This window comes from Hypanus sabinus, chromosome 12, assembly GCF_030144855.1.
Source record: "Hypanus sabinus isolate sHypSab1 chromosome 12, sHypSab1.hap1, whole genome shotgun sequence".
Lineage (NCBI taxonomy): Eukaryota > Metazoa > Chordata > Chondrichthyes > Myliobatiformes > Dasyatidae > Hypanus > Hypanus sabinus.
The window spans coordinates 82,280,025-82,299,404 of NC_082717.1; the positions used below are offsets into that span (position 1 = coordinate 82,280,025).

Here is a 19,380-nt window from a genome sequence, read left to right on the forward strand (position 1 = left end):
ATAAAGTGAGAAAGGCTTTGTTCCGATGAAAGCTACAATTATTACTAAGCAACACAGTGGTTTAATTATTGGGTTTTGGGTTTTTGATCCTTCATATCAACCCGGCACGATGGAGAGAGCACTCGGGAGCGGTCTGTCACTCCGAACCCTGTGCTGAAACATATTCTTAAATGTTTTATATGCATAGAAAGGTAAAATATATACTATATACTAAGACAAACGTTTGACTGATGCTAAATAATACTGGATGTACCTGTTCCGACTTACTTAGTAAGAGAACTTACGATTTTTTTCGATCCCGATCCACGATAACCCACGCACGTCCTCTCATATACTTTAAATCATCTCTAGATTACTTATAATACCTAATACAATGTAAATGCTATGTAAAATAGTTGTTATACTGCATTGTTTAGGGAATAATGACAAGAAAAAAAAGTCTGTACATGCTCGAACAACAAATGCTGGAAGAGCACTTCCGGGTTTTCGCGATTCACGGTTCGTTGAATTTGCGCATGCGGAATTCGCAGATAAGGAGGGCCAACTGCATATGATCAGATAAAATTTACATAAACTCAATCTTCGTTCATTTGTAGTGGTGGATGTCAAAACCACATACTTTATGATTTAATAGGTTTCTTTGTCAGTAAATTATAATAGATACACATTTTTAAAATGATCATATGTGTTAGATCTATCAGCTGAGATATGACATGTTAAACAAACCAGGAGGAATGTGGGCCACTAAATATTCAGAACAATGCAAAAATACTTCCAAAATTCTAATGGAATATACATATGTTTGACATATATAAAAGTCAATAATGACAATGGAATGGTTGTGATAAGCAATACTCAGAATAATGATGTATATACCAACACATCTGAACCTTTCTTCAAATTCAAACTTTTCCAAATGGAATATCCACTAATGTGTTCATATAACAATATATCTTTAATACATTCCAAGTACTGATTTACTTATTTCACCAGTGGATAAATAATTAGCATGTATTTAATGATGTTTCTAAAAGTAGTCAATACCTCTTCATTCCTGATGATGGCAACCCCCACAATTTCCGATAAAACGTCTGCCACAATTACCTGAATCAAAGTTCCATCCTGATAAAATAAATAGTAGAATGTAACATGGCATGACCGATAAAACTCTTAAGTAAACTAGGAAAAAGAAAAACTTTTGTGCTATCATATAGTTAATAATTTGGAGTGGATGAAAAAATATGAAGGGATTTTGACCTAATTAAATCTGAAATACAGAGACAATTATATTAAAATAAATAAAACATTCTCAAGCTCCTTGGCATTAATTGATATCTGTCATTACTATAGTATGTATTTCTGAATAATACTGTGAAATTGTTGTTGGGCAAAGAAATGCCATCAGATCTATCATTCCATATTTAGGAGAAGAAATTTGATACACTGCAAGACAAATTTCTAGGAAGATATATTCAGAAAGAAAAGTCAGGGACTTCCTGCACTGTAAAATCAGCATTTTATTTTTTTCTGAAACACTAACTCATGAAGGTGGCCAGTAATACATAGTGGATTCCAGTTAATTGGGACATTGGGAGCAGTATTACATTGGCCCTATGTAGCCCCAGTTAGTCGAAGCTTCATGGAAATAGTTAAAAAGGAATTAAAAAAAGGACAAACTACTATTTAACTGAGTAACAAACTATGTATTTAAATAAAATGCAGAATTAGAACACTACCTATAAAACTGTGCATTAGTTTCTAATAGCTATTGATGGAAGAATTCATCCAGCGTACACTGTTGCGTTCTTTTGATCGACTGTCAACAAATAAAATCAGCATAGAAACCTAATGCAGACAATGGACTGCCTTCATATAATACACTTGAAGATTGCATTTTCCAAATCTTAATTTTATTTGTAACATTCAAGATTATTGTCAATATCTTCAAATTCTTCATAGTGCCTAGCTGGTTGAAGTAGTGAAATTGCTTCATTTTCACTCCTGGCTGTTTTTGGTATCTCCAATCCTGAAAGCTTGAAACTGCAGTGAGCAAAACAGTTCTGAATTGTCTTGCTACTTCTACCTCACCAGCTATCAGTGACAAAAATTATTGCTGTACGAACAAAAACGCACACAGCTGGCGCTATTTAAAAACTGTTCGCTCTGAGCACAGTATAGTGTCGAAAGGCCACACAAGTAGAAGCGAATGAAGCTAATAAGAAACTGTTTGGCAACAGCCTCCAGTCCCAATTAAGTGGCATATTGACCCAAATAAACAACGGAATCCCAGAAATTTTTCTGACTAGTTTTTGTTCTTTAAGAACCTCTGCAATTTTTTTCGATGCATGAATGGCTCACAGATGGTGTGGGCCTTACACAAAGAAGTGGACGTTTGCAGTGCACGCAAGTCCTGTTTTATTGTTACTTAATGATAATTTGCTTGACAAGCCATAGAGATTCTTGATGGAAATTCACCTCAGCAAATATTATTTCATGTAACTATTACCTTTCATAGTGGCTCTCTACATTTTCTGATGCTATCCCACCCTGATTGCACGTCTGACACATGTTCCCCAAACCAGAGACTCCACTCCCCCTCCTGGACCTCCCTCCTTGACAGTTAATTCTTTCCCTTACAACTGAAACATATTCGTGACTGATCTATTTTCATTAAGGTTTTAAAATTTAAATGCACCCTAATGTTTTTTTTTGGTTGTTGACACTGCATTGAAAACTTCACCAGACCACATTTGGAAAATAGTGAGCAGTTTTGGGCCCCATATCTACAAAAAGATGTGCTGGCATTGGAGAAGGTCCAGAGAAGGTTTAGGAGCATGATTCCAGGAATGAAATGGTTAACATATGAGGAATGTTTGATGGCTCTGAGCTCTGAGGAGGGAGAATTTAATTGAAACCCCCTGATGTTGAAGGGCCTCAATAGAGTGGATATGGAGAGGATGTTTCCAATAATGGGAGAGTTTTGGACCAGAGTACACAGCCTCAGTATAGAAGGATGTCAGTTTAGAACAGAGGTGGGAAGGAATTTCTTTAGCTAGAGGGTAGTGAAACTATGGAATTCATTGCCACAAATAACTGTAGAGGCTAATTAATTATGTTTAAAGCAGAGGTTGAAAATGCTCTTGATCAGCAATGGCATCAAATGTTATGGAGAGAAGGCAGGATATTGAGGTTGAGAAGGAAAATAAATCAGCCATGATTAAATGGCAGAATAGACTTGGTGGGCTGAATGGCCTAATTCTGCCCTTATTGTTTTATGTTAAGAACAAAATGCCGGGGTTTGCATATTTTCCGAGTTGATAATGTTGCATTCAATTAAAAGAAGATGGGCTTACTGTTCTTGAAAATTTACATTTATATTGGAAAATCTGTAATCAAAAACACAACTTATGATACCAATATGGGAAATGAGTGGAGGAAAATCAGTACTGAGGAGGATAGTATAAATTATAACAGCAGAGTACACAACTAATTTCAAAAGATGATCGACATAGATAAACGTTACAAAGAAAACAGAAGCTAATTATTTGAGCAAACACGAGGAAATCTGCAGATGCTGGAAATTCAAAGAACACACACAAAATGCTGGTGGGACACAGCAGGCCAGGCAGCATCTATAAGGAGAAGCACTGTCGATGTTTCGGGCTGAGACCCTTCGTCAGGACGAATTATTATATATTAAGTAAGCTAATTATTATTTTTTAAGTAAGAGCTCAGATTGGGCAGAGGGGCAAAGAGGCCTTTAAGGACATGACAGGTTACAAAGTCCATAAAGAAGACAGCAAACCAAGCATTAGTATTTTTTCTAGAGGGATAGGACTGAATAATAGGGCCAAGCATTGATCCTTGAGAAACACCACAATTCATTCTATTTGTTAATAGCTCACCCTTTCTCCGCCTCTCTACTGTTCTAAAGCCAGTGCGTCATCTATTCTGCTTTGTTCCCTTAGTTAACATTCTCTGATATTTATCAGTCTATGGTGACCTTCTTGAAGTCTCTTGGTTACTAAATGGCAGTCTCCTGTTACCAACCACTCTTCCTTACCATGACCACCAAATGCTAACACAACCCCCAACCCCCGATCCTCATGCACCAAATCTTAGCTTGTACATAGTATGATTCTAGGAGTGAGCACTGAAAAAAAAACTGCTTGGATGATGTCTGGTTCATGACCGACAGTCCATGTACCTTGAGATGTAGGTATGATGTTTGCAAATGCATCAATTATGATGTAAAGGGATAAGGTACAAAAGCCAATAATTGAAATTATCGTAGGTTTCAACCGATTTCAAATGCATCTGCTCCAGACTTATCAATAGTATTTTATTACTTATACTGTATGGCTGATATAGAGAAATTTTCTGTGTATTATTTGTTTATTTTTTTAATTGTTTGCACAATTTGTTCTTTTTCACATGTTGGATATTTGTCCATCTTGGTTGTATGGATTCTATTGTATTTCTTTGTTTCTTGCCTGCAAGATGAATCTCAAGGTTGTATATGGTATATATACTTGGATAATAAATGTACTTTGGACTTAGAACTTCTAATTTTTTCTTCATTCCTTTATAAATATCAAACCATTATTTTCATCCTTCTGGCATTCTCAGTTCCTCTCCACTAAATATCCAGGCCAGTTTCCTTTATTTCAAAACACATGATAAACTCGGGATTTGCTTCCACCGACAAATAAATGTGCAGTAAAAGAAAGGGTTGAAATGAATGTACCCTTCCAAATATACAGTCCACTAGCAGGAAACTATTTGCAGTATATTTGCACATGTGTGAAATGGAGCTACTCTACAATTAAAGCTTCCTTTGTGGTTTTGGTTTGAGTAACACCAGTTTGCTGCTTTACCCAAGAGCAGCCTGCCACCTTGGTTTGTCTGCCTTCATATGACAACAGACAGCAAAATAACCCAGCACCTGTATCTGATCTAAAGTCAAGACAGAGTGACTTGCCATCTTCTATAAAGTATTATGAAAATTAAGTGTTAGAAAGTTGTTTGCATACTGATAAAACAGCTACTGGTCAGACATAGTACAACTGTCACTATTCATATATGGGGACTAATTGAAGGGATTTGCACACCTCAGGCTTTAGAAGAATTGGGATCAGAGTTAGGATATGTATTGCTTGCAACCTTACAAAATTCTCTACACTCTGGAAAGGTCCAGCATATTGGAAAGCAGTTCACATAATGTCCCTTTTCAAGAAGGAAGGGAAACAGACAGAAGGAAATTCTAGGCCAGTTAGCCTAACATCTATCTTCAAAGTTCAAAGAAAAATTTATTATCAGAGTGCATGCATGTCATCACATACAACCCTGAGATTTTTTTCCCCTGCGAGCATACTTAGCAAATCTGTAGTACAGTAACTGTAAACTGGATCTGTAAACTGTCAACATCAGGAACTGTAAACAAACTGAAAATGCAGATAATAAATAAAGAGCAAAAAATAATTAGCATAAATAACAAGATAAAAGAGTCCTTTAATGAGTGTAGTTTGCCCGTTTTGTTCAAGAGCCCAATGTCTGGAGGGTAGAAACTGATCTTGAGCCTGGAAGTAAGAGTCCTGAGGCTCCGGTACCTTGTGCCTGATGAGAAAAGAGCATGGCCTAGGTGGTGGGGATCTTTGGGAAAATATTGAATTCCTTTAACAAGGAAGTAGTAATAGAGCATTTAGACAATGATAATACAATCAGGCAGGCTCCACATGGTTTTATGAACGGGAAATTGTGTTTGACAAGTTTATTAGAGTCCTTTGAAGATGTAATAGGCAGGATGAAGTGTATTCACAAATTTAAAAGAGCATTTAATAAAGTGTCACATAAAATGTTTCTGCACAATGTAAGAGATCATGGAAATGGATATAATCTATTAGCATGAGGAGAGGAACTGACCACACAGCCAAAAAGAAAATCAAAATAAATTGCTTCATTTTCAGATGGTAAGCTATAAGTAGCTGGAAGCCACAGTTATTATGTTGGGACCTCAACTTTTTACTATGTACATGAATGACTCAAATCACATGACCCATTTTAGAGAGATGTGCTGATGATATAAAAAAAGAGGCGATAAACAAGTTATGAGGAGGACACAAAGAATATGCAAAAGGATAGCGAGGAGTTAAGTTAGTAAGACCATACGATCATAAGATATAGAAGCAGAATTAGGCCATTTGGCCCATCATGTCTGCTCTGTCATTTCATCATGGCTGATCCAATTTTCCTCTCAGCCCAATCGCCTGCCTTTTCCCGTACCCTTTCATATCCCGAACAATCAAAAATCTATCAACCTCTGCCTTAATCATACATAAAAACTTGGCCTCCACAGCTCCCTGTGGCAATGAATTCCACAGATACCATTGATCCAACACTCTCTGGCTAAAGAATATCCTCATCTCCATTCAAAAAAAAATCCTTCTATTCTGAGGCTGTGTCCTCTGGACTTGGGACTCTCCCACTGTAGGAAACCTCCTCTACATATCCACTCTATCAAGGCCTTTCAATAGATTTCAATGAGGTCACCCTTCATTCTTCTGAATTTTAGTGAATACAAGTCCAGAGCCATCAAATGCCACAACAAGCCATTCAATCCTGGAATAATTTTCATGAACCTCTTTTGAACCCTCTCCAGTTTCAGCACATCCTTTCTAATGGGCCCAAAACTGCTCACAATACTCCAAGTAAGGCCTCACCAGTGTTTTGTAAAGTCTCAACATTACATCCTTGCTTTTATATTCTAGTCCTCTTGAAATGAATACTAAAATCACATTTGCCTTCCTCACCACAGACTCAACCTGCAAATGAACCTTTAGGGAATCATGCACAAGGACTCTAGTCTGTTTGAGCTTCAAATTTTTGTATTTTCTCTGCATTTGGAAAATAGTCAACTCTTTCATTTCGTCTACTTAAGTGCATGACCATGTACTTCCAAACACTATATTCCAGCTGCCAATGCTTTACTCATTCTTCTAATTTCTCCAAGTCCTTCTGCAGTCTCTTTACTTCCCCAAAACTACCTGCCCCTCAACCCATCTTCATATTGTCTGCAAACTTTGCAACAAAACTATCAATTCCATCATCCAAATTATAGACATATAATGTAAAAAGAATTGGTCTCAACACCACTAGTCACCGGCAGCCAACCAGAAAAGGCTCCCTTTATTTACATTCTTTGCCTCCTGCCAATCAGCCATTGCTTTATTCATGCTAGGATCCTATAATACCATAGGTTCATAGTTTGTTAAGTAGCCTTGTGTGGCACCTTGTCACAGGCCGCCTGAAAAATCCAAGTATATAACATCAACAGATTATCCTTTGTCTATCCTGCTTGTTACTTCTTTAAAGAATTCCTACAGATTTGTCAGGAAAGATTTTGCCCTTGAGGAGTTCAGGCTGAGTACGTCCTATTGTATCATGTGCCTCCAAGTACCCTGGGAACCTTATCCTTAATAATCGACTCCAACATCTTCCCAACCACTGAGGTCAGACAGACTATTCTATAGCTTCCTTTCTTCTGCCTCTCCCCTTCTTGAAGAGCAATTTTTGCCATTTTGACATTTGCCGTTTTCCATTCTTGTGGAGTCTAGTGATCTTGAGAGATCATTACTTATGCCTCCATGATCTCTTCAGCCACCTCTTTCAGAACCCTGGGTGTACACCTTCTGGTCCAGGTGACTTATCTTCCTTTGAACTTTTCAGTTTCTCTCTAGTTATGGTAACTTCATTTACTTCATACCCCTGACTTCAGCAACTTCCACCATACTGCAAGTGTCTCCTGCAGTGAAGACTGATGGAACATACTTATGCAGTTCAACAACAATTTCATTGTCCCCATTACTACCTCTCCAGCATCGTGTTGGTTTTTAAAAACTTCCTAATCTCCAACTTCCCATGAATTTTTGCCCTATTGTATGTTCTCTCTTTGGCTTTCATGTTGACTTTGACTTCTCTTGCTAGCCACAGCTGTGTTATCTTGCCTTTAGAATACCTCTTCCCCTTTGGGATGTATATATCCTGTGCCTTCCAAATTCCTTCCATATATTCCAGCCATTGCTGCACTGCCAATGTTCTTTTCCAATCAATTCTACCCATCTCCTTTCTCACGCCTCTGTAATTCTCTTTACTCCACTGTAATATGATACATTTGCCTTTAGTTTCTCCTTCTCAAATTTCAGGGCAAGTTTGATCATATGATGTCCACTTGCCCCCAAGGGTTCTTTACCTTAAGCAATCCAGAATCGCTGATCGTCTAGTGCAGGGGTCAGCAACCTTTACCACTGAAAGAGCCACTTGGACCCGTTTCCCACAGAAAACACTGGGAGCCGCAAACCCGTTTGACATTTAAAATGAAATAACACTGCATACAACGTTTTTTTTGCCTTTATGCTATGTATAAACAAACTATAATGTGTTGCATTTATGAAATTGATGAACTCCTGCAGAGAAAACGAAATTACATTTCTGCATGCAACAAAAACATTTTGAACTCCGAAAAAAAGACGTTGGGTTGAAAGTTACTTTTAAGTAAAATACTCAATGTCTATTTGAGTCCTTCTTGTATTTATGAAAAACGCCGAACTTAAATTTTCCGCCAGCAGCAAACCAAAAATAACATCAGCCAGCTGTCAGCCTGAAAAATAAAAGGACTATTTCACTGAACAATGAAAAAATATGAATATACATAAAATAATAGGCAATTAAAATATTTATCATACTTGGTTAATGGGATTTCTGCTCCTGGACCTCAGCGCACAGCGTCTGCACATCAGGGCTGTATGACGTCACCTTCATCTTTACACAGGATCGCAAGCTGTCATCTGTGAGGCGTGCGCGATGTTTGTTTTTAATAAAGTTCATGTTGGAGAACACCTGCTCACTTACATATGTGGATCCAAAGATCGACAGGACTCAAAGCGCATACTTTTTAATGTTTACATAAATGTCGGGCATAGCATTCCATGTTTCGAACACAAGTTTGTCCGGTTTTGGAAGGTTTTCAATATCAGTCCATTTGTGTTTCTGAGCAAGAACGGCCTTCTGACGGGCAACATCTTCAAGGTCTGCTGTCAAGCGTCTAAACTTGGACACCCATATGTCTTTGTCGGCTATGTCGGCCAGTTCCATCTCAAGATCAGGTTGACTCACACCTGCCAATGCAGTCGTATTCAGTAGGGAAGGATCGATGCTTAAGGGAGTGACCGGGAAGGATAATGTGTTTTTTTTCCTCTCTGAACTCACAGAAGCGTTTCCCAAACGATGTTTGCATTGCGATGATTGCAGAATGTAAATACTCCGAAATTATCATGTCGTGACCTTGTTTGAACTCTCTCAAATTGGGGAAGTGAGACAAAGTGCCTTTCTGTAAATCTCTGGCAAGCACTGTCAACTTGCGCTCGAATGCCAAAACATCCTCCAACATGTGCAGGGCTGTACGTCCTTACCCCTGAAGAGCTGTGTTCAGCGTGTTCAGGTGCGCTGTCATGTCTACCATGAAGTGTAGCTTTTCCAGCCACTCTGGCTGTTCCAGCTCAGGAAAGGTGAGCCCTTTGCTGCCCAGGAAAGTTTTCACTTCTTCCAGACACGCGACAAAGCATTTCAGCACCTTCCGTCTGGACAGCCAGCGATAAAAACACATTGTAGCGGTGTCAGTAAACTGCAGTCAAAGATAGCTTTATTCGAACTAAACAGCCTTGCTTTTAAGCCTCCCTCAACCCAGCCCCCATGGACGCAGATGCTGCAAAAGACGCGTACTCACAAACCCCCGTAGGCTATCTCCCTTAGCCGGAATGCTGGCTAATTGTGAGCCGTTTCGGATGTGGCAGGAAATGTGTCGCCACACTTAGATTGTACAAGATCACCATAATCTTCAAATTTAGAATTACATTTCAAAAGCTAACAAACTAACTTAAAATACATTTTAATTAAATACTGACCAATTATTTCCCAAAGCCACAGGGAGCCGCAGCACAGAGGTGAAAGAGCCACAAATGGCTCGGGAGCCGCAGGTTGCCGACCCCCGGTCTAGTGTGATCAAACACAAGCTGCTCTAAAAAGCCATTTTGAAGGCGCTCTAGAAATTCCCCGTCTTGGAATCCAGCAACAACCTGATTTTCCCAATCTACCTGCATATTAGAGTCCCCCATAATTATTGTAACATTGCTCTTTTGGCATATATTTTCTATCTCCTGTTGTAATTTGTAGGCCACATTCTTACTACCGTTTGCAGGTCTGTATACAACTCCCATCAGGGTCTTTTTACCCTTGCAGTTCCTTAGTTCTATCCACAATGATTCAACACCTTCTGACCCTATATCACCTCATTCTAATGATCTGCGTTCAATTTTTACCAACAGAGCAACATTGCCCAATCAACAGCCTCTCCTCACTACATATTGCCTCTGTTTGTAAACCTGCTACCTCATCTTCAGCACTATTATCTGCCTTTCCTATGATACATCTTACATTAAAATATATGCAGCTCAGGACACTATCTGCACCATGCTCAACCTTTTGATTTCCAACTTTGTCTGAGGTCTTACCAACATCTTCCTCTGCAGCCTCTCCACTAACTGTTCTGGCACTCTGGTTCCCATCCCCCTAAAGCTTTATTTTAACCTCACCATGCAGCATGAACAAACCTTCCTGCTAAGATATTAGTCCCATTCCAGCTCAGGAGCAAAATGTCCCTTCTGTATAGGTCTCGCTTTCCCTGGAAGAGACAGCCCAATCATCCAAAAGTCCTGTGCCCTCCCTCTTACACCAACTGCACAGCTACATATTAAATTGGATAATCTTCCTATTTCTGGCCTCACTAGCAAGTGACACAAGTAGCAATCCTGAGATCACAACCCTGGAGGTCCTGCCCTTTAACTTAGCACCAAACTCCATGAACTCCCTATGCAGAACCTCATCACTCTTCCTACCCATTTCATTGGTACCTACATGGATTACGACTTCTGGCTGTTCATCCTCCTGCTTAAGAATGTTGGATAATCGATCCAACATATCCCAGACCCTGGCACTCAGGAGGCAACATACCATCCGGGAATTTCATTCTTGCCCACAGAAACTCCTGTCCATTCCTCTAACTAACGAATCTCTATCACTAGAGCGTACCTCTTCTTCTTCCTTCCCTGTGACTTTCATCTGTTAATCATCCCTCCCCCTGACAATATCCAAAGTGATATACCTGTTGGTGGGGGAGGAGTGGGGAGAAAGGAGAGGAATGGCCACAGGGGTACTCTGCACTGGTTCCTTAATGCCTTTCTCCTTCCTGACTATCACCCATTTTCCAGTGTCCTGAATCTTGGGTGTAACTACCTCTCTATGCATCCAATCTATCACACTCTCAGCCTCCCAAATGATTCGGAGTTCATCCAGTTTCAGCTCCAACTCCTTAACACAGACTGTTAGAAGTTGCAGCTGGTTGCGCTTCTTGCAATTATAGGTGTCAAGGACACTGGAGGTCTCCTTAACTTTCCACGTCCTACAAGAGGAGCATGTGAAAATTTGGCAAATTTGGCAGAGTACAAATTTGGGAAATGCAAGCTGATGCATTATAGTAGAAAATAATAGAAAAGTCAATTATAGAATAATAGACTAATGAGTCTTACGTCAGTAGTGGGCAAACTGATGGAGAGGATTTTTAGTCAAACAACTGGAGAAGCATAGTCTTATTAGAGCCAATCAGCATGGCTTTATGAAGGGCAGGTTGTGCCTCATGAACCTGATAGACTTTTTGAGGAAGTGACAAAACAAATTGATAAAGGGAGGGCAGTGGATGTGGTATAGATGGATTTCAGTAACGTCTTTGACAAGGTTCCCCATGGAAGTCTCATCTAAAAGTCATGAGGCATTGGATCAATGGAAGCTTGCCAGCATGGATTTGGAATTGGTTAGCTCACAAAAGGCAGTGGGTGGATGGTAGTAGGCAGCGCATTCTGCCTGGAGTTCAGTGACGAGTGGTGTTCAACAGGGATCAGTTCTGGGACCACCATTCTTTACCATTTTTATAAATGATTTGGATGAAGCAATAGAAGGGTGGGTGGGTAGCTTTGCAGATGATACAAATTCATTGAAAATTTTAAGTTTTGATAGATTTTTAGTCCATTAGGGAGCCAAGAGATATTAAAAAGGAGAAAGGTGAAGCTGAGGCGATGATCAGAACAACTATTATCTTTTAAATGGGAAGCAGATTTAAGAGACAAATTAATCTACTCCTCCTACTACAGTGAATAGAATCTAAATCAACTGTGTAATGGCTGGGATGTGTAATCTGAGGATATATTTAAATACTCATGTGTGGTCTCTGAACTTCCTGCAGCAATGCATCCAATTCATTAGGTCTTCCCAAGTGGCCTCTTCATAGAGGTTGTCAAGAGATTTCTACTCTTGTGGCTCTTGCTTTTATATCTTTCTCTGCACCTTCTCTATCCTGGCTTCCATCGCATCATCAACAAATTTGGAGTCTTCTGTGTAGTATCATAGCTCTTTAAATAAACAAAGATTCACTTTTATCAAGAAAATCACTCCCTGGAGCCATGGTGCATCCTCTTATTAAAAGCAGATGGCTTTTAAGTTCTACAGGCTTACCTAAGTACATCTAGATGTTTAGGAATATGGAGTGAATTTCAGTACCACTGTTGAGATATGTAGCCAATGAATCTTACAGTCAGCAGTGGCTGCATACACAAATACAAAACAAGCCAGTGACATATAGTCAGTTGCTTACATTGAAACCAGGTGACAACCCAAAGGGCCTCTGAGAGGCAGGATGAAAGATGGGCCCAGAAGGATGGATTACATGGCAATGACTAGAACAAATATAGACAACGAAATAAAGATCCTTCAGAAATGTAGTTGTGGATGAGAGAACGTGACAACACATACAAATCCATCAGAGGAGAATGAAGTGCAGCGAGAAAGGTCAACAGCAACCTTGCACAGCTGCAGCAGATCAGACAAGAGGGACCCAAAGCTGGGTAGAAAACCACAGAACTGAAGCATCCAACATTGCTAGAGGTGATTTGTTGGTAGGGGATGAAGGCCCAACAATGGAGGGGAACCCACACATACACACCTGTCATCTCCTCAGCTGTGGAGCCATGCCACAAAGCTAAGCAGAAGAAACCAGGAAGGAGGCACAAGATCAAGTGGCCAAAGGCAAATTAAGTGGCCACGTGGCAGAGGCTGGACACGGACCTCAGCAGTATCCTAGAACACACGCTATGCGGCCAAGTAGAAGATAAGCTCAACTCACTTGGAAACCCTCTATGAGGCATGTAGAGATAGATTTGGCAAAGTTGACGACAAGTGAGTTGCTTCTCTAAGAGAAAAGAGAAGTGAGAAGGACACAGAGCAGCTAATAAAAGGGTGGTGCCAGCCATGAAAGAACTGGAAGAAAGCAACACAGGAGGAGAAAGTGAGCTTAAAGCTGTTGTGGAACAAAGTGAAATAGAAGCTAGTTAGGCTGTGAACGGCAGAGAGCATTTGTAAGCGCAGGAGAAAGAATGAGAGAGAAAGCTTCATTAGGAATCCCTTCATATGTGCCCAACAGCTGTTGGAGGATGAAAAAAAAAATGGGAAGCTGGAAGCCACCAAAGAGGAGCTGGAGCAGTACCTAAGGGCAGGTACAGTGATCCAGCAAGAAAAACTTCCCTTTGATTGCCATGGCATGTTCCACGTCCTGCTCCTCCAACCATGCAGCTTGACACCTCCTCCCCACTCCTCCCCCCAAGCTAAGTGAAGTCTGAGAAGTTATCAAAAAGGCAAAGTCAGCATCAGTGCCAGGTCCAAACTGAATTTCCCCAAAGAGCAGAACTCTAGTTCCATCAACCAGTTCAGGAGCATTGCACTGCTGAACGGAGAAGGGAAAATCTTCTTCTCTGTCGTGGCTTAGAGGGTGACCAGCTACCCCATGGGCAAAGGATACACTGACACCAGCTGCCAGAAGGCACGAGTTCCAGGCTTGCCGGGATATGTGGAGCATGCATCATTAAGATGGGACCTGATCCAATGAGCCAAGCATGAGAAAGGTGACCTACACATCATGTGGCTGGATCTTGAACCTCACCAGCTCATCAACTTCGCAATGGAATTCTTTTATGTTTCCAACTGCATTAGAGGCCTGGTTTCTGATTATTTCAGCAAACTCCAGGTGGGTTTCTCTTTTCAAAATGCTACAGTGGGGCAGCAGCAACTGAAAGTAGGGATCGCAATGTGGTATTCCATCTCTTCTATCCGGTTTGTGGCAGCCTTCAAGATCATCCTTTTTGAAGCAAGGCAGGTGGTTGGAGGGATAAAGCTACAGTCAGGACATGGGCTTCCTCCACTGAAGAGTTACATGGATGATGTCACAAGCATTCTTCAGATGGCTGCACGCATAAGAATCAGGCTGGATGAGTTAGTGACATGGGCAAAGATGAAGATGAAGCCCTCCAAGTTGTGAAGCCTATCCCTCCAAAAAAAGTGTTCAGAAGTAAGAACATCACCTTTACCTTAGGGGGCAAGGAAATCCCATTGTTGGCCAGGCAGCTCATCCGAAGCCTTGGGAGGCAGTATACTGTAGAGCTCTCCAACGGGCATATAAGAGAAGTAGCACAGAAACAGCTCACAGAGGGGCTGACCAGAATCGACCACAGCCAACTACCTGGAAACTATAAAGTGTAGAGCTAAAAATTCAGACTACCACAGGGTGATGTGGCCCCTGAAATGTGTAAAATTCCCCTATCAACAGCCATACATCCAGAAATGACTGGGGCTACCTTGGTGTTTTTCCAACATTGGCCTCTTCAGGAAGAAGATGTTGCAGCTGCCACAGAGATACATTAACCTAGAGTACCAACAGGAGAAAACCTGACCAGTCATTGAGCTGAGGGACTCCCATCAACACACTGGGTTGGAGTGTCAATGCCTCATCCATACCGGCCATAAATGGAAAGCTACAGCTGATGTAGACCAGGCTATCAGCAGGCTGCAGCATCAAGTGGTTGTTACTAGAGTACAGGCTGGACATGCAGGGCTTGGCTGGGGGAGGGCGGGGGGGAAGGCAGCACAGTTCTGGTTCAAGGCCTCAAAGAAAGGGGAAAGCCACGGTAGTGGAGGAGGTGACAAGGACAGAGCAGAAGCACTATAGGGTGAAGGCAGGGCACAGGGCAGCCAGGGAAGATGCACAATATGGGAGGGCACCATCAACAGGTCATCCAGCTGGTCTGACTTGTGGAAGGTCCCGCAAACCAGACTCAGTTTCCTTATCAAGCAACCTATGATACCTTGCCCTGTCCCTGAAATCACCAGTGGTTTGGCAGTGAGGATAGCTACTCCTTGCATGATACCACCTCCAACACGTCCAAGGGCACTACAGATGGCAGCAGCACCAGGTCCTAAAGTAGCTGGTGTTAATCCTAGAGACCTGCAGGTGGGATGCAAGAAGTAGCCTTTCCCCAGTAGGACGACAATTCATCCCATTTGTTAAGGCTGGTAAGAATGCTGAATGCACCTGCCCAAGAGCTCCTTCAGGACTTCTTTCCACAGGCAAGAAGTGGAACACAAGGACAGATCTCAGCAGACAGCTACAGTTCCTGATGGAAATCACCACCAGCATCTTTCCACCCAAACACAGTACTGTGGTCTATGGCTGCCAATACAGTCCTCTGCATTGAGTTAGCGATCCCATGGGAGGAGGAAGCTGAGGCTGCCCACAAGCGGAAGAGGCTGAAGTACTCAGACCTGGCAGCTGCCTGTATGGAAGCTGTCTGAAGGACCATCAACTACCCTGCTGAAGTAGGATGCATTGACAAAAAGGTTACTCTGTGATACGGCAGCAGCTGGAGCAAGTTTCAGGAGGACCACCAGGGAGTTGGCTGACAAGACGGAAAAAGACAGCTTTTGGCTGTGGCAGAGGAGGAAGGACAGAAATTGGGGAACCAACTAATCCCATTGAAAGCTGCAGGGGGTGGCTGAGGGATGTCCCGACCACCGCTCCACTTCCAGAAGATGTACCAGGACCAAGAGAGCACAACATCAATGAATGGTGGTCCCTGGCTGATGACCCTGTAGCTGGCTTAAGAGCACTGTTGGAGGTGCGGCAATGCCAAGCAGAAAACATCTCCCTGTAAATTTCACACGGGGGTGGGGGGGATTAACTGAGCCTTCATTTTTTCCAAGTCTCTGCAAAATATTTCTGGAATTAATTATTATCAGCAAATAAATGGCTAACAATATAAATGCTTGCAAAAAAATCCTCAGAAGATAATTTGACACTCAGTACTGTAACATTATTAATTGATCTACAGGAACTGGTTTCTTTCACTTGTTCAAGGATTTTGAAAAGAATTATTACTAGCAGAACTACCAGAAGCTCCATTTAGCACAATGAGTGTGTGTGTGGAAGCAAACGGTGATTCAGGCGATTATTAATATTGCTTTCTTTGGAACGTAGCAGAGTTCATGTACTTCAATGAATCAGACATGAAACTGACTTCAACAACCATCTACTCAAAAAGGTGATAAGCGCAATTATATTACACAAATGGATTGGTCCCTTTTCTTTACATGTCAGATAATAATATTAAATGTTAATAATTTACAAATTAAACAATGTTATGTTTTCAACAATAAAGGCAAATTGATCAAATACTCACATCGTCCCTGCGGCTCTGATTATATGTAGTTAAATCAGCTAAAATACTGCGTTGCAGTTCAAGACTTTGGACAAGAAGTTTAATCGCTTCGGTGTCATCACATGTTGCAAGTCGAACCACAAAGGATCTGGGAAGGAGAAATTGCTGAATGATTAATTTACTAAGAAGAAACTTATAAAAAAGGAATAATGATGTTATACAACTGAAAGTGCTCCTGATATTTACTCAGAAGCTAAGTGGGTGTGAAGGGGACAAACAAAAAAAACCTTGATAAGGAAAGGGCAAGCTGAACCCAACATTACATGGGAAATAGATGGGCCACAATAGTGGGAGGATGATATGGCTGGTAGGAATGAAGCTTTGATTGGCAAAAATTAAACTGAAAGCTTCCTTAAGATACAGGGGTGAGCACTCATAATCCTGCTTTCTCACAGAAAATGCTGGAAGAGTAACTCAATTGGGCGAGTTGGCAAATCCTGATACCCTTTAACCCCCAGATTTCCCAATCACAAGTAAGCAAATGTGCAAGTTAAACTGCACTCCTAATTGGGCTGTAGGAACCTAATTTAAATATGTGAACGCTACGAGTTCCACTTTATATCAAGACAAGTTAATTGTCATTTCGACCATATACTGCTGGTACAGTACACAGTAAAAATGAAACAACGTTCCTACAGGACCCTGGTGCTACATGAAACACAAAACTACACTAGACTATGTGAGACAGCACAAGGCTACACTAGACTACGTAAAATATAAAAACTGCAGACTATACAGACTTATACAGGACTACATAAAATGCACAGAACAGTGCAGGGCAGTACAATAATCTTTTGCTATAAAAATTAACAGCATAGATATGTCATCTTGATGTTTTTGCCAGATTTCTTTAATTACACTCCATCTAAACTTCTTCCATCTATCTTGGAGTTGTTGACATTGACACCATTGGATTCACAAGTAATTAAAAATAACACTTTGAGTTAATAATAAAAGAATTGTAAGCAAAACGATGTCTCATTCCTAGAGGACTAACATTGAAACAAAGGATGTTGAACTGGTAAGGAATTTTGGTGAGGCTGCACTGAGGTTCGGAAGACTTTAGTGTGAACTATAGTCAGGTAGGTTCAATCCCTGATTCTGGCTGGTCGGGCTGATCATCCTGGAAAGCAGAAATAAACTTCAAATCTACAGGATAAAATCATTGAGAAGATTCTTATTTGAAGAAGCGTTGATTGTACGGAGACACCGAAGGGAAGCACTTATGTTCCTTCTATTTTATATACAGAGCTGTAAAGACATTTAATGTCGCCATTTTCCTTCAGCTGCCAGCTATTCAAAGGAAACACTACCAAGCTACTGTTAAACCTTATAAGCTACCAGCCCCACTAAATATTTCAACTACCAATTTACTTTCTTTGTCAGGTTTGTAAAATGGTAAATTAGTTCATTATTGTCATGTGTACCAAGGTACAGCAAAAAACTTGTCTGGCTCTTCATTGATCTTCATACAAATCAATTACAACAGTGCATGGAGTTAGTACAAGGTAAAACAATACAGAATACAGAATAAACTGTTACAGTTACAGAAAAATTGCAGTGCAGGTTGGCAATAAGTGCAGGGTCTTAACTAGGTAGACGGCGAGGTCATTTTATTGTTCTGGGGCATTGTTCAATGGTCTTATAATAGATGATGCTGCCCAACCTGCTGAATTCCTCTAACATTTTGTGTATGTAACTGGACAGAAGCTGTCCTTGAGCCTGGTGGTATGTGCTTTCTGGCTTTTGTATCTTCTGCCTGATTGGGGGTGGGAGGGCACGAAGAGAGAATATATAACCTTAAAGCATTGTCAAAATTTAATCAAATAAAACATGAAAACCATTTTCCCATGAACTTTGTATAATTTATATTATTAAATAAAATTGCAGAGGTAACATCCACAGCGAAAAAAAGGATTGTTTGGTTTTGTCAAGGACAGCCTATGTACCTGCCAGTATTTAAGTGGCATGTTTACAAGGCAAATTCTATGATGCACCAAAGCACTGTAGTCAGGAGCACTTGGTTAATGATAGATGACTTTCTGTTCAGGACCTGAGCATTGATGTCTCAGCAGTGGAAGAAATATGAGAAGTAGGTTGAAAACGATCTGCACAATTTTAAAGTAAGCTTAGCGGATAATTACAAATACCAAAGTAAAAGAAAATTATTTATAATCAGATATGAAATTGAGAAAATGATTAGAAAGGAAACAGGAAGGGTGCCAAAATAAGTCACTTGCAATTAAATATTGAAGTTTTACCCATGGAAAGGCAGAACAACAAAATAAGTAACTTTAACATAACCTACTGTATGCTGAATAAGATGCTTTGGTAAGCAACACCATTTGCATTCTGACCGATGTAATTTTATTTAAATTACCATCCTAAAAACCCCAAATATGTTATTTATCTCTGTTTGGTCATGTGCTCTATTAGGCCCAAATGAGCCTAGACATCAATTTTTGATTGATAATGCCTTTGAGGGTCCCTTGCCACATTACTTATCATTAACAGCATTTATATAAATAAAAACCTAAATAAAGTGAAGCTTAATAGACAAGATGGTGACGCAGCTGGTAGAGTTACTGCTTCCCTGTTCCAGAAACCCGGGTTCAATCCTGACCTCTATGCTGTCTCTGTGGAGTTTGCAGATTCTCTATATGACTGTAGATTA

General features: G+C 40.6%; 1 protein-coding gene across 5 annotated transcripts in view; it reads right to left on the minus strand.

The window, feature by feature from the left end:
* cfap61 (cilia and flagella associated protein 61) overlaps positions 1-19,380 on the minus strand; it is a 169,765-nt gene that overhangs the window by 110,539 nt on the left and 39,846 nt on the right. For 4 of the 5 annotated variants that reach the window (XR_009515173.1, XM_059986283.1, XM_059986286.1 and 1 more), the window contains exons 13-14: positions 16,668-16,794; positions 1,045-1,122 (exon numbers count right to left, since the gene is read on the minus strand). Coding sequence is in view for 4 of the 5 variants with exons in the window: in XM_059986283.1 (XP_059842266.1) it covers positions 1,045-1,122; positions 16,668-16,794 (205 nt within the window). In the remaining variant the exon portion in view is untranslated. The remainder of the gene's footprint in view (positions 1-1,044; positions 1,123-16,667; positions 16,795-19,380) is intronic. The other variant, XM_059986284.1, reaches the window with a different exon arrangement.